General features: G+C 39.7%; 1 protein-coding gene across 1 annotated transcript in view; it reads left to right on the top strand.

The window, feature by feature from the left end:
* Positions 1 to 3,105, top strand: part of LOC119917680 (ras and Rab interactor 2-like) — a 15,059-nt gene extending 11,954 nt beyond the window's left edge. Inside the window, exons 2-3 of the mRNA XM_038738098.1 lie at positions 232 to 392; positions 2,719 to 3,105. Of these exons, the coding sequence (XP_038594026.1) occupies positions 232 to 392; positions 2,719 to 3,105 (548 nt within the window). The remainder of the gene's footprint in view (positions 1 to 231; positions 393 to 2,718) is intronic.
* Positions 3,106 to 16,713: the final 13,608 nt, after the last annotated feature.

The following is a 16,713-nucleotide window of genomic DNA, read 5'->3' as shown; positions in this document are numbered from 1 at the left end:
TGTGGAAAAAATGCTGTAAGTAAGAATGCTTTCAAAATAGACAGTAATAGATTTTTTCAATTAACAAAATTAAAAGAGAATGAACAGAAGAAAATCTGAATCAAATCAATTTTGGTGTGACCACCCTTTGCCTTCAAAACAGCATCTAAAACAAATACTGAAGAAATGCCGAAGTTATCTTATAATCCAAAAATATGTTGTTATCCTCTTCCTCTGTGTGTTCACTTCTAGGTGGCTACTACCTGACTAGTGCCTATGGAGCCATGTCCCTGATCAGAAACTTCCAGGAGGAGCAGGCAGCCAGAGTGCTGAGCTCTGAAACCAGGGACACTTCACCAGTGGCACCGCCGACGCACCACCAGCGCTCTGCTCCATCTATTGACGACTTCCAGGTAAAAACCCAACAGCACTGTTCACATAGCTTATTGTCAAGATTACAACAGTCAGAAGCACTTGGATTTGAGGATTTTTATATTTTTTACCTTTTGATTTGGAGTTGATTCAATTATCACTTTTAACTTAAGGCAGGAATTTCCCCTGCATCCAAGCATTGCTTTGATGATGAATATGTTTTTGTTTTGTTGCACATTTATAAATCTTTACTAACATGATCTTTTTTTCTTATGGCTTGTTAGGTTGCAGTAACTGATTGCATTTTTATCAATATGTAGCATGGCTAATAGTTTTAATAATTTTAATAAATTTATGAGAATTAATACCATTATGAATTTTAATATTCAGAAAATCAAAAATATATTCCTCATTTCAGGTTACCACTGGAGTTGTGATAATCCTAGAGTCTCCGGACCTCTAGGTAGCTTTTAATAATTATACAATTATTACTAGTGATCAGTTAGTTTAATAATCGCTAAATTATCTTAAGTCAGTCTCATATCTAAAGGGTCAATTCTCTTGGCAGGGACGTGGAAATAGGCAACACACACAGTTCTTGATTATATTACAGTGAATTTATTCTCTAACTAATGTTAACTAAAGCGATATAAACGGGTGGTTAAATACAGGGAAAATAAACAATGGCTGAGCAATGGAGGTTCGATTGTGGGAAGCATTTGACTCATACGGCATAGGAGAACTAATAAAAGTAAGCTATGAGTTTAGGAGTTGAAATGGAAATATTAACATTACGGGACATCTCTGACTACAGAATGTTGTTAGGTCTTACGGCTTGTCGGCCTGCTTAAAATGGAACTTGGTCGTTCCTGAATTAGTCCAGTGTAACTTAACGGATTGATAACTTTAACAAAACGAAAGAAAGAAAAAAACAAACTGAGGGGCAGATCGATGTCGCGGCACTTCACGTGTGTAGCTTCAAGCGAACAAGGCCTGTTGCGCTGGCTGACTCTTAGGCGTTGCCTGGCGAGGCACGCCGGACGCGTGCCGAAGCGTCCAGAGAGCAGAGTGGAAGACCAGGGCACGAGGGGAGGAGAAGAGAAGAGAGAGCGAGAGTGAACAACGTCGCGTGTCACTCTTTTGTTGCCTGGGGCGTGGCTCTCCAGAGGGCGTTTCAGGTTTCCCGAGGGACTGCCTTTCTAAACTTAATATCTAAAAGAGAAGAAATCTATTTGCACGTATTATAATCATATATTTTCCACAATCAAACCTCAGTTAAGCATTTGGTAACAGGAAACAATTGTCACATTATTGGTCAAGATATTTATACATTGACGGCGTTTCCAACGATGGTATGTAATACTTATTTCGTCCACTTGGGGGAGCTCAAGTTACATGAGGAAAGCTTAGATTAATCCAAACAATCTTTCCTTAGGAAATGGGGAATTCAACCTTAAATTCAAGCTGGATAATTACTAGAGTATAGTATGACATTTCTTTATCATCATTTCTAAAGGAATTTTGTGGGAAAGTATTATGAACAAGCATTGATTCCATTAGATGAGGGAGTGTCTTGCTGAAAATAAAAACACTGCAAAAGTAACTTATTTAGATTCTTTTCAGCACTAATAACAACAAATAGCAACAACATGGTAACATAACTACTCAAATAGAGGCAAACGTAATCAAGTAACTAAAAGATTTAATTAAACTTAATTAAATGCTTTGAGTCTTTGCAGACTCAGTCTTTGGTTATTTAAAGTTCGGCTTCCTGGGTTATGTCACAAGTGGGTGAGACAAGGAGTATCCCTTTGATGGGGTAATGAACACAGACCCAGGATAGTTGCCACGGTTACATGCGTGGGGGCGCAGTTTTGATAGGCTGTTCAGGGAAATGCTAATCGCTGGTTCGTGTCCCTTTTGTCAGTTTAACAGGCACCGCTTTATCAGCTTTGTAGATCAAAAAGGCGCCAGTTTTACGATCAACAGGCATAGCACTTAAAGAAAGCAACTTTTCCACCCCCCCCCTTCCGTTGGGGTCTCTTCAACAGTCTGTTGAAGTTGATCTTTAACCCCCTGCTCCTCTCTGGGAGAGGAAAAGAGGAATTTGGAGTAGCTCCAAATTTATTCAATATAAAATGCACAAATCCACACTGTTGTCCCACTACAAATATTTTAGTTTGATAACTTTTTAAAGAACGAACATTAATACGAAGCAAGACATGATGAGATTATAATAAATAACAATTATAAAAAATAACACTCAGATACGCTCAAAAAAGGAGCTAGGGATGCTATGTACATTGCTGCATAGTTGCAGAGCTACAATGTTTGTCTAATTGTGTATTTTTTCTGACTGTCCCTCAGAACTACCTGCGGGTGGCACTGCAGGAGCTGGACAGCGGCTGTACTGCCAAGACCCTACAGGTCCGACCGTATGCCACTGTGGAGGAGGTGTGTCAGCTATGTGCGCTAAAATTTAAAGTGTCAGACCCTGAGAAGTACGGCTTGTTCCTGCTGTTGGAGGGCAGCAGCCAGCAGCTGGCACCAGACACCCACCCTCAGAAGATCAAGGCTGAGCTTCACAGCCACTCAGAAGCCGTTCCCTTCCACTTTGTCTTCCGCCGCTTGACCAACAGCAACACCTCATCATCAACTTCTTTCGATCCTATGCCCAACCTCAATAACCTCAGTGTGACCTCTGACCTCAATAGGACCTGTCAGCCCACTCCCCGCAACCCACTCTCAGTTTAGGCCTCATTCCTACTCTGAGCCACCTCAATGGCAACTCCATATCTATGTGACTGCAGCAGGGGGGCTGACTAAAACTTTGAGTGGGGTCTTTGTCTCCTAGCTGTGACTGTCATCCGTTACTAAAGTATATTAAAAGACAGTACCGACCCAGCCACAGCCTGTTCACTCCGCTGCCTTCAGGGTTCTTCCCCTAGGCTGAGAGATTCCTAAAGTCATCCTCAGCACTATGTGAAATAGTTTTATTTCTGTATGTAATTATATCATTTTTCTGTATGACCTTTGCTTTTTGTGGGTAGCATAAAGGGAACTACAAACTTCATCTCTTTATACAACTCTGTTGTAAAATGACACCAAATATGGTTCCATGAGACCTCAAAGGGCCAGCATGTTAAAGGGTAAAACGGGATGTCATGCCAGTCTTTACAAAGCCTGACTTCTCCTGACATGTCTCAGTCAACATCCCCTCTCTGCAAAGTTCTGTCAGACAGACAAGGGTGAGGAAAAGCAGAAAGGAGGAAAGGAAGTGAGAGAGTGTGTGTGTTTTTTACTTCCTTTCCTCTGGTTTTGGCATCAAAGCAACCCATTGCTGAACACAGCAGTCAAAGTTTATTGGAGATTATGTAAAGCATTATAAAAGACCACATGTTCGTAAGTGCTTCAGGTGCTGATTCAGGGTCAGCTGTTCTTTTTATCTCTTTGGTACGTAGAGGGGAATCAAATTTCAGTCTAATCTTTGATCAATCTCTTCAAATATAGATCAGGTATTTAGGTGATGAATAATTTACATGTCACAGTTACTGGTAAACTGTGGTATTATGTTGTTTTGAAATTCTTTAGATTGTTGGTGTTTTGATGGATCTGGTGACACCCAGTGGCGGCATATAGCAACGTGCTTTGATAGCAGCTAAAAATAAATTAAAGCCGCAAGCAGAGTTGGGCGGGCCCTTGCTCTTAAAGCCGAGTTGCAGATTCTGGAGCTCTGCCGGTGTGGCGGTGAATTTGCTAAACGCTTCAGACGCTGCATGAATGTGTTACATACATCACTTCCTGTGACCCCTTTGTGGCGCCCTAGAGCACTTGATGATACAACTATAAATTAATATTGGCATGTAAATGTGTTTGGGGCAGGACAGTATTCATGCATATAAAGTTTTGTGCAGATGTGAGCATGTAGACTGAAGTTACAACAACTTCCTGTGTCATGGCAAAGAGTTTAACTTCACCACCACGCCACCCGCGCGCAGTTAACTGCAAACTCACAAGTTTGACAACATGGCTTCATCAATGTGTTAAGTGTTTTCTGGGACAGTTTTGAAGTTGATGTTGAACCTGCTTGGAGCAGTACATTACAGCATAAAAATGTCATTTCCTGTTGCCAGCAGGTGGCGCTATGACTTTGAGTGAATATTGGCATATGGATGTGTTCAGGGCGGGACTATTATAATGTCATTCCAAATTTGGTGCAGATGTGAGCATTTACACTGAAGTTACAATACCTTGCTGTTTTATGATGAATCATCGTTTTTGGGTGCCATGCTACAGGGAGCTATTCCACGAAAACTCACCGTTTGCACAACTTTTAATCGTCAATGGGTTTAGACTGCACAGTACAAATCTGATGTCGGTCGGACAAAATCCCTAGGAGTTCGTTAAAGTACAAAGTGTGTAAATCGCCAAAAATGACTATTAAATCCAAAATGGCCGAGTTCCCATGGGTTCCAAGAGGCTTTTTTGTGTGTCTGGCATGATACACGTACCACAGAAATTTTGTACACGTAGGTGAAACTTTGTCTGGGGGCTGCTCTGTAGGGGGCACTAACGAGCCATTTTGCCACCCATGTGACACCCATAAAATACAAAATTTTTCGCCACGTCTGAATTATGTGCAAAGTTTAGTGAGTTTTCAAATATGTTTAGGCCCCCAAAATTGAGGTTACTTTGCAGAAAAAATAAATAAAGAGAAAATCTCTTCAGTTTCAATTTGCACGGTTTGTGCTGACGCACTAATAATTTGGGAGAGGTGCTGAAATAGATCTCAGTCATGGCAGTAACAGTTACTCACATAATCACTTCCTCTTTAGTGGTTTTCCTTACAAAATAAAAGTCTTGTTTGCTATAATGCCTTATTTGGAGTTGAATTGAGAGCTTTTACTTTGAAAAATTCTGAACGACATTAAAAAGAGACTGTTGCTTGCTTGACACAGGAGCTGTCAGAAAACGTGTGTCCCCTAAATGTCCTCTGCCTGGAGATACTGGGGAAATGAAAAACCGTCCGTAGGTTGATGAATGCGGATGAAACACCGAAACACACACACTGCAGCACATGCCGTAATGTGAGCATGGCAAACAGTCGCTGCAGAATCCATTTGTTGAAGAGAGAAAAAAATTGTCTCAAAGGTGGGATCAAACACAACCTTTGAAGTGACATCCTGTGCTTTACCAACTGAGCTAACTGAATACTGCATCAATGACTTCCAATATTTTGCTTTATATTCTCACCCACTTGGTTGAAAAATTGCTCTGATGCAAAACTCTTCTTCTTATTCGAACGTAAGTATTCAACATAGTGATGAGCAGCTACACTCCCTTCATTCTACCAGAAGTAGAACAAGAAGAACGTAGTGACGAAAAACGCTCTGTAGCGCTGTTTGTCTGTTTTCAGATACTGTAGAAACATGACGGCGCAACCTCCATGGAAGGAGGGGCGAGCAGTTATGTAGATAGAAATGGCTCATTCTAAGGTAATAAAAACATAACATTCATTATGTAAGGTCTTAATACACCACTGAAAACATAGTTATGTCAATTGTTCCTCAGAAATATGACACACTGAACCTTAAACATTGGAAGATCGTCTAATATCTATTTCTTTGTCAAATCTGCTGTGGATACTGGAACTTGGCTGACTGGCTAATGAGCCACAGCCACTGGCTTTTGCTTTTGACATGCAGCATTTCCTGTGCATGAAGTTGCATATTTGCAGGCAAATTCCAACATTATCAATGAAAGGCATAGTATGTAATATTGTATATGTTAACATGTCTGCCAGTGTTTTAAAAAATGGAACATTCATGTATGTATTTCTGATTATCCTGGTGGCATGAAAGATACTGTACATTACCTGATAGATATTACATCTTTTCCATTAAGACTGACAATATGTGACAGAGGAACTGTGGCTAGCTGCCATGTTACAATTTTGACAAGTACTACTTTGACAAGTACTACTGACAAATGTTAAAGGTTTTTATCCAGGTGAAAAAAAGCACAGTGAAACATGCTCTATCGCTCTACTTGGAAAGACAAAGGCAAGTGAGGATACAGTGGACAGGACTTTGGTACTGTCAAAAATCAAATTGATATGCTGTTTATTTACGAAGTGTAAATAACACTCCATTCATTCCTCTGCTACATTCATAATATGTAAATGTCTGAGGTGTGGTTAGTAAACTACTCTTAGTAACATTGCTGGTTATCTAACTTTCTTTGAGTAAGCAAAGTGAGTATTCACTGTATGTATCTGTGCTGGGATTTTTCACAGATGGTGTTTCCACATCTATAATATTCTTTATGCTGTCAAGATGTAACTTGCATGCAGGCAGACATTTTCAGTTTCTTATTTGTCGTAGAATGATATAAAGATTGTTTTGCAGTTAATAAATGTTGGAAAGGGAATTGCATGCCTGACTTATCGTTTGTATTTGATCAAATCTGTTCTATCAAGGTACAGGTAGGGTTAGCCTCCCTTGTGTTGCTGCAACGTAGGAAACGGGGGCGTTTCATATGGACGCTGAAGGGTACCTTTAGCGTAAAATCCTTACGCTTTGTCACGCTGGCTGAAAGCGTCAGTTATGACTCATTGAGATGAGAACGTGTTGGACACAATGCACTGTGATGAATAGTGTCTCACCAGCTGCAAGGACATATTCATAGATAGTTGATACAACTACAATACGGTCTACATTGTACAAAATCAAGCACTGAAAATAAAATGGTACATTTTATATACACACACACACACACACACAAGCTGTATTAAAATAAAATCACAAATAAGTGATAAAATGAGCAAGTTGAGATAAATAATATTCTGTACATAGTCTGTACAAACAAAACTTGTACTTCATGGAATAGAATGTATTTAATTTGTATTTATTGGTACAGTGCACACTGCTGTAAATGCGCCTGAGTTTTTATCCTTTATCCCTGATGTTACAGAGGTTACAAGTCAACCAACATAAGAATCACAGGGAAGATAAAGTTTTTTCTGTCTGTACATAGTACTGTTGGCAGGAAGAAATTATTACAACTAAAACAAAGTGTGCAAAACGTTGAGTTTTGGTCTGATTAGAATAGTGATGGTTGCATAGTCTGATAGCAGTAGGGACAAATTAACTGCAGTAGCAGCAGGAGCTGAAGGAGCAGCGCAGAGCTCTCAGCTTCATGTACGAATGTGTAGGACTGTGTTTGTTGTGTTGTGAGAGTCATTGGATTCGGATGTTTATGCTGACTTGTCACATATGGAGCCTTTTTTCGAAGCTAGACCATTGCCACTTCCACTCCGACAGGGCGTGAACTCTGGCCGGTCACCCTCACAGTCAAATCAAGTCAAGTGTTTTGGTTAGATTTCGAATATTATGACTAGATATTTATGAAAAATAAATATATTCTATTATGAAAAGATTGATTTTCATTGTAAAATAAAAGCCTATTTGAACCTCTTTATCTTATTTAAAAAATATTAGGCCAACATTCACAAATACAACATTTCAAAATAAATCATTACATTATATTGAAGCATAATATAGTCTGAAAAATTTAAAACAGTTAAAGGGACTATATGTAAGTTTTTCAGTGAAATTAATTTTCATTGCCTTTTGGCTATGGGCTCAAAACTCACTTAGAAATGAAGCATGCGCCTGTTTTCTCTGTTGCTTGCATCAGCCACTATTCTGCTTTTAATGTGTGGACTCCGGGTCGGATTCAGCCCTGTGCGCTCTCCCGAGCCTCTCCGACTACAGCGACAACACGGCAGCTAATACATGCAGTCCACTAACACCATAAAACAACCAGCTCAGAGTAAAACACAGTCTGTAAGGATACAAAACAACAAGAAAGGTTTATGTGCCCATCAGACCAAACAGGTTCAGATGATGTCGAGTAAGAACAAAGTGAGTATTAGTAAAGCTGGAGAAACACAGAGAAAGTCACGTTAGCTCACCGGCTAAAACCGAGCAGCTGCTAATGTTATACAGTGCAAAGTGATATCGCTTTCCACATTACTTCACCAACTAACGCCACCCATGTTACTATCCTGTGTACCACTGTTGATTTAGCCTGCAAGAAAAGATGTAACAATAAAAAGCAAATGTGGATTGATCTGTTTACTTAGTTAGCCTATAGTGATGCAGCCAGGAGCATGCCAGCTAACAAAAGCTCAGACCTGCCGCTATTTGCTTCGTAACGTTCAGTTTAGGTTTATTGTGGTTTTACCAATACTCAGGTATACAGCTTCTCTTTCTTCCTACCTATACCACACTCCTCCCTGTCTCTGCTAAGCCTACAGTAGCATGCGACGCCCATTGACCAAGCGTCAATATGTGACGAGAGGCCTAAGCATGATTGAAATTTAAATTGTGGATAGCCCCTTGAGATGAAGAGGGTCCAAAGACACACATACATAATACAACAGAAATCTAGTACAGAAAATACAAAAACACAGAACTACTCAAAAGAATTGAGTTACTAAGCAGCTTACATCCTCATGGACCGATGACAATGAAAACAGAATTTTAAACATTTCCAATAAACTTTCAGCAAAATACAAAAAACAAAACAAAAGACAGTACCCGTAAAAGATTCACTGCAAAAAAGTATAGAGGAGTAGTAGAGTTCAAATCCACAGGAGGTAAATCAATTAGATGATTACAAAAAACAAATTACAAGCATTACTGTTGAGTCCAGCTTCAGTAACATGCATACACATTTACTTTTTGTTTGTGTGATGCCAAATGAGTAAAGATTCAGCTTCACATAGCCAAGCAACAGAATACTGCCTGAATACATTAATGTATTGATCAAACAGAGGTGGGAAGAGTACTAAATATTGTACTTAAGTAAAAGTACTGTTACACTGATGAATTTTTACTTAACCACAAGTGAAGTTACTGTTATAAAAATCTAAAAGTAAAAACTTGCTCACTTAAAATTTACACAGAGTAAAAACTACTTAGTTACTTTTTTCACCTCCTAAAAAAACTTAACCCTAACCCTTAAGTCAAAAGTAAGCCTCATTACAGCTGCTCTTTGCTATGTTTAGTAACTAGTTAGCTAATGATGTTCTTTCAAAAATGCTTTTTCCCTAACATGCCTCAAATATCAAAGTTACCACAATTTGATGCATCAAGCTCTGTCCATGATAAAGAAGTAGGAAAACTTTAGACAACAGTATCAGTCTATATCAGGAAAATCACGTGGTTGTTGTTGAATTTCACGGTTGTGGGTTTGATTTTCCAATTTCCTTCCACCCGCTGGATTCTCTGCTATCACTGGACTGTCCCTGTATTAAAATCAATGGAAATGCCACAACAGAAAGTGGTAGTGGAATTGCAAATGTGGAAGTTATGGTATTTTTCTCTTTTTCTTTTTGAAGATTTTAATATGCAGAGCCTTGGAGACCTTCTACGGGATTCAGAGAGTATTGATGGGCAAGATTTTGGTCAGCACCTGTAGCGGTTGCGTTGTGTAGAAAAGTGAAACTTCAATTTGCCGTTTATCTGGTAACATAGGATAAAGATTAATCCGCCATCACAGTCAGTCTTAAAACTCTTTTCTATAAACCAAATAATAAAATGTATTGAACTTAAACCAGAATTAACCTAGCAAAACACGACACACATTTTAAACAAATTATAGAAAAACACAGAGCCACAAAGTTAACATTACGCATTTTCACCGGCAACTAAAAGCTGATGTTCACATAACATGCTTAATATAAGTAATTAAACCACACTTTTACCCACAAGAAGATGATTTAAAATAAATATTTAACAGAGCTGACGTGAAAATAACTTACCACGGAAACAGCACATGTAGACTGTTAAATTTTGTAGTGCACTGCTCAAATCTGCAGGGGCGCAGCAGAGGGCGCCCACACCACACCCAAAGGTCTCCATGGCAACAATGTCCATCAAACTCACCACGTACATAATAAAATAAAAAGTATAATAAAACTAGTTAACAGTATAAAAATTAAGATTACATTTAATAATACCACACACAGTGATGGCAAGTGGAATCAATAACTCCGCCACACACCCGCCATTGTCCAGTTGGTGTCAGAGACAGAAGGAGGTCCAACAATGTTGGTAAAAGGCGAGGCCGCAGAACCTTGACAACTTGTTCTCAGCTAAGAACATCGTCCAGATGACATGTAAATACTGTCATCCATTGTGGGGAATGTTTGACTGCAGAGTGGTTATGTGCAGAGTGTGATCACTTAGTACATAAACACCACACTCTGCACAGTAGGAAAACCACCATTTTTGGATTTTATAAATACATTACTTCAACAGTCTGTGAAACTACATGATGACAAGTAGATCATCATTATTGTAGAACTAATTGACCCTTCGCTAAGCCACACCTGAATACACAGCTGGCCAGTCTCAGTGCAGTATAGGACTTTGTCTAACTGAGGTCAGACACTTTCATGGCTGCGCACCATTGACTCTAATGCAAAATGAGTCGTTTTCTAGCTTTTTTAGTTAAGATATGGTCAAACACTGCTCCTGGGGCACTATAAGTTGCTACCCTGAAAGGTTATAAGGAGAAGTACGATTTATTCCAAAACCTAAAATAAATCCAGAAAAATGTAGCCTGTGGATTGTTCCTAATGTAATGTTAGTTAGCTAACGCTATCTAACTTCCTTCTGAATGTAACGTAATAAAGCCCAACTGTTCTGCTTTTTAATGATTGTAATAATGAATAGAGGCTTAACCAGCTTTGCAGGAACAGTACTGATCCTTAATATCGTAATATATTAATATGTCTTTTGTCTCAATCGTCTGGGATGCGGTGGTTCACTTGTACTGTGTGATTGGTAGGCTTTAGATTCTATCTTTCATTTTAATCACGTCTGTTTGAGTCAGTCTGACAGCCTGAATACAACCTTCAAATGTAAATGTAAGTGGACAGTTTAGCAAAACTATCTACTTCTTTCTGAGATTGCTTTTTCCAACAAATCTGACAATATTTCTGTGCAGTAATAGACAGTGGCACTGCTGTGATAAAAGTCAGACAGCTCCGACAGTTTGTCAGACTTAGCAACAGTAACTTAGCGAAGGGTAGCAAGCAGAGGAAGTGAGCAGGGCTGGAGGGAGGACTATCATTTATAATACCATAACTAAAAGTGTACAGCATTTCTGTCCATGTGGCCTCGCACACAAAGTCAACAGTGAAAGGAACGCTATCCATCTGACGAGAAAGCAGTGGACAGTACAGCATGTAAGATATGATAACATTAGCAAGTTAGCTATATTAGGCTAACTGTTACTGACATGCATGAGTTACGTTAATGTCGGTACACACAGGTTTTAAATGCAGCTATTAACCCTGCTGTGGGTGTGTGTATAAACTGTAAAGATAAGGTGTAGAAGCTGCATTTCTGGGTAATAGCACCATGCTGGGCAGGTGACAGGTGTGTGTTTACAGTGTTTGTGTGCTCTGAAAAACATAACAGCGCAGCTATAAAGTCTCAGCCTGCAGACCTGTATTATTACTACAAACATATGGATGTAACTTTGAGGCCTGATAGACATCCGCTAATCAGAAACAGAGGACACTACCTGCATCACTGCCGATGTCATTTGACCAGGGAGTGAATGGTGATTAATAGGGATGAGTGAGTACAGCATTATCTGTATCTGTATCTGTGTTAACCATATGAATTATCTGTATCTGTACTCGGACTGGGCGGGGCCTAGCCCAGAAGTGGGCGGGATTTAACGCGGAAGTGGGTCGGGTTGTCTTGAAATGGGCGGGGGTTTAACCGGTATGTTATTTTAAGCATGCAATTGATATGGGTTGATCAGAAATTGTTATATTTATTGCTGATTAGAAAACTATTTACATGACAGCATCAGCATTGAGCTTCAGATCAATGGTTTTGATCACGATAACAAACTATATACAAAACAAGTTTTGCAACAATGAATACAACACATGCTGTTGCAATTATGAAGTAAAATGTAATGAACAAGAGTTTTCATACTCAACATAACTTTCTTTTTTTAACTTTAAATTTTTTTTTATGATCAGTGTGACTACTGACCAATCAGCTCTCTTGGAAAATGACATCACCATCTGTAGGAAACCACAGACTGTTTTAGCCAATAGGCTGCTTTATGTTTGCAGCGGTGATGTGGAGAAACTCTTGACTAGGGAGTGAATGGTGATTAATAGGGATGAGCGAGTACAGCATTATCTGTATCTGTATCTGTGTTAACCATATGAATTATCTGTATCCTACAGACTGATTAAAAGCCTTAGACTAATGTTGCCTACAGGTTTTTACAGTACAGCAGGATAAGCCTACTTACTGCCTTTAAATGTGTTTAATATTTTTTATTTGCTCCCAGTCCGTTTCACACACCCTGACGCAGCCATTAAAATAAATGGGTTTTATTATGAGGCTGAATATTATGAGCAGTTTGGTAGGGATATTGAAATACTGAATTTTAATATTAACGTAGGCTATCTATTTAGGTTAGGATACCTTTCTAAGGCCTACTATAGAGACTGTAGTCATGTTCCGTCCCACCTTTTGCGATGTGGGTGCAAAAGGTGGGACAGTGAGTTTTCAGCAGCCTAAATGTTGAGATTCAGTCTTTCAAACATTATTTGAGCACATTTTATGGCATGAATGGAGTTTTCGTTTCATTGCTTTATGAAGTTAATTTAGAACAATGTTTGGAACACTTTTGAGGGTGTTAAATAAATTAATCTCATTTTTGAAGTGGCTACAAGTTTTTTTAAAGTGAGGGAGGACACCCGAGTCTTTTAATGTGGAAACGCCGACACACAGCCGAGCTGAAAGAATAAGGCTGATATTTTTATACAGCTCATGAGAACACTTTTTATCAAGGCATTATTATAGACTACGCCTGTTCATTTAGACATTCACACTGTCAGCGACTTTCTGTCTCCCTGCATGAGTCAGCTGCAGGCGTGCTGGTGTCGTATTTCTGAAGTGTTAAAGTTTAATCCTCGTTCGTAAAATATGACGCTCTGCTGACAGTGGACTTGTTCATGTCTGTGATTGGTCATCTGCTGCTGCTCTTTTATGTGAACACGCTCACGGCTGGATTGGGTTGATTTACCGAGTTTTACCTGGGTTGATTTACCGAGTTTATATGGAACGCTAAAAGGCTCACAATACGCCACTTTCCTACCTCGTTTTGTTAAAAAAACAGCGTAAAAAGCGCCGTTTGAACGGCCAGGACGCCGCTTTTTACGCCACCAAAAAGCAAAACGCCGTAAAAAGCGCCGTGGAATTGTGTAAACAATATGGAACGCTAAAAGGCTCACAATACACCACTTTCCTACCTCGTTTTGTTAAAAAAAACGTTGTGGAATTGTGTCAACAATTTTTTGTCAGTCTGGAGGCGGCCAAAAAAACGTCGCTCTATGTGCTCATGTAACGCCGCTTTTTACGGGACTCAGTGTCCCCAATGATGCGTATCATAACGCGTTACAAGACCCGTAGTGTTAAATGATAATGAGCTCCACCCTGTCTTTTCCAAAGTCAATCAGTTTGAACCGTGATCACCCAATCTGTAAATAACAAGAACAGACCACAATAATCCAACCCAGCTCAAGGATGAGCTTCCCTACCTTAGCTCATAAAGTGGCTCAATACCTTCAAAAATTAAACAGACACTTTAGCTCACTGCTAATGACGCCACCTTACAAGCAAAGGTTCTGTGGGTTGCAGGTTCGTAACCCATTCCCATCTTGTTTATTGCGGGAGGTTTTTCTTTTTTCTGTTACAATGGCAATCGGTAAACTGAAGTTGTAAGCACACAAACCTTACTGTGTTTTCCTCTATTTTATTGACCTAATAGAACCAATCCAATATTAATTTACCGACTGTGCTTACTATAAGGTGCAACGTCTGCAGGCTTGAGAAAGGAGGATGGTTGGTGTATGCAACTGACTGTTCAGCAAATGCACAACAAATACAAGCTTTGAATCGGCATGGCCCTGTTTCAGAAAGCGGGTTTAGTGAAAACTCTGAGTAAATTGAGCCCGAGATGAGGGAAACTGGGTTTTCAGTTTCAGAGAGCGAGATCAGATTAACTCTAGGTCTGTAATTTACGCTGTGAACCTAATCTGCTCGGGAGGAGGTTTACTTCAACTAACGCTGAGTTTCTCTCCGACTCCTCTGGAAGCGGTGTGACAAAAGTGACATTTCCTCATTCATACTGTCAATATCAAAGCACATATTGGAACACAGTTACGTCTTTAGAAACATCGAAATCACAGTTAAATAGGCTGTTAGGTTTTTTTTACCCAAACATGATCTTGAGCGTCATGTTCAACTCAACAAAATACAAAATTTTGATTTTAACTTAACTCAGGAACCTTAGAAACAGCTGTAGAACCAGATACATGTTTAGACTGTTTTGCTTCCCTCAATCTTTACCAACTAACTTCAATAATTTCTTCATCTAAACCATCAACCTGCCTCTTAGACCCCATCCCGACTAGGCTGCTTAAAGATGTTCTACCCTTAGTCAGCACCTCTATACTAGATATGATCAATCTATCTTTATCAACAGGCTATGTACCACAGTACTTTAAAGTAGCTGTAATTAAACCTCTTCTGAAAAAGCCCAAACTTGATCCGGATGTTTTAGCCAACTATAGACCTATATCTAACCTTCCATTTCTCTCTAAGGTCCTGGAGAAAGCAGTTGCTAAACAGCTGTGTGACTTTCTACAGAGCAATAGTTTATTTGAGGATTTTCAGTCAGGATTTAGAGCTCATCATAGCACAGAGACAGCACTGGTGAAAATTACTAATGACCTCCTTATTGCATCAGACAAAGGACTTGTCTCTGTACTGGTTTTATTAGATCTTAGTGCTGCATTTGATACCATTGACCATCAGATCCTATTGCAGAGACTGGAATATTTCATTGGCATTAAAGGAACCGCTCTAAGCTGGTTTAAGTCCTATTTATCAGTTCGATTTCAGTTTGTACATGTTAACGATGAGTCCTCCATGCACGCCAAAGTTACTCATGGAGTTCCTCAAGGATCTGTCCTTGGACCAATCCTCTTCACTTTATATATGCTTCCTTTAGGCAATATTATCAGGAAACATTCCATAAGCTTTCATTGTTATGCAGATGATACTCAGTTATATCTATCGATCAAGCCAGATGAAACTCATCAGTTAGCTAAACTTCAAATGTGCCTTCAGGATGTTAAAACCTGGATGACCTGTAATTTTCTCATGTTAAACTCAGATAAAACTGAAGTTATTACTCTGGGGCCTAAGCACCTCCGTGACGCATTATCTAAAGATATAGTTTCCCTGGATGGCATCGCCTTGGCCTCCAGCACCACTGTGAGGAATCTTGGAGTTATCTTTGATCAGGACATGTCGTTTAAGTCTCACATTAAGCAAATTTCAAGGACCGCCTTTTTTCACCTACGTAATATTGCGAAAATCAGGAACATCCTGTCTAAAAATGATGCAGAAAAACTAGTCCATGCATTTGTTACTTCTAGGCTGGATTACTGCAATTCGTTATTATCAGGCTGCTCGAAAAAGTCCATTAAGACTCTTCAGCTGATCCAGAATGCCGCAGCACGTGTTCTGACAGGAACCAGGAAAAGAGATCACATTTCTCCTGTTTTAGCTTCTTTGCATTGGCTTCCAGTAAAATCCAGAATAGAATTTAAAATCATTCTTCTTACCTACAAAGCTCTTAATGGTCAGGCACCATCTTATCTTAAAGAGCTCATAGTACCTTACTACCCCACCAGAGCACTGCGCTCCCAGAATGCAGGGTTACTTGTGGTTCCTAGAGTCTCCAAAAGTAGACTAGGAGCCAGAGCGTTCAGCTATCAAGCTCCTCTCCTGTGGAACCAGGTTCCAGTTTGGGTTCAGGAGGCAGACACCATCTCCACATTTAAGAGTAGGCTTAAGACTTTCCTCTTTGATAAAGCTTATAGTTAGGGCTGGCTCAGGTGAGTCCTGAACCATCCCTTAGTTATGCTGCTATAGGCCTAGACTGCCGGGGGATTTCCCATGATGCACTGAGCTCCTCTCTCCTCTACTTTCTCTCCCTCTGTATGCAACCTCATCCCATTATTGCATGTTACTAACACAACTTCTCCCCTTTCTGGTAGTCTTGTGCTTTCTCGTCTCTCTCCTCCTATCACTTCCTGCAGGTTTTCTGGCTCTGGAGCTGTGGAGTCTGGAGCTGTGGCTGCGGGTCACCTGCTGCCCCCGTGTTCCTGCTCGACACCCTCTGCTGCAACGACTATTTTTGCTAGTCTTATTGTTATTATTGTTATTATAATCATTAACATTA

Source organism: Micropterus salmoides, unplaced genomic scaffold, assembly GCF_014851395.1.
Source record: "Micropterus salmoides isolate LMB-PRFRI ecotype aquatic unplaced genomic scaffold, ASM1485139v1 Ms_hic_scaffold_22, whole genome shotgun sequence".
NCBI classification, from domain to species: Eukaryota; Metazoa; Chordata; class Actinopteri; order Centrarchiformes; family Centrarchidae; genus Micropterus; species Micropterus salmoides.
The sequence above is the reverse complement of the archived record's forward strand: the minus strand, read 5'-3'. Positions and strand labels throughout refer to the sequence as shown.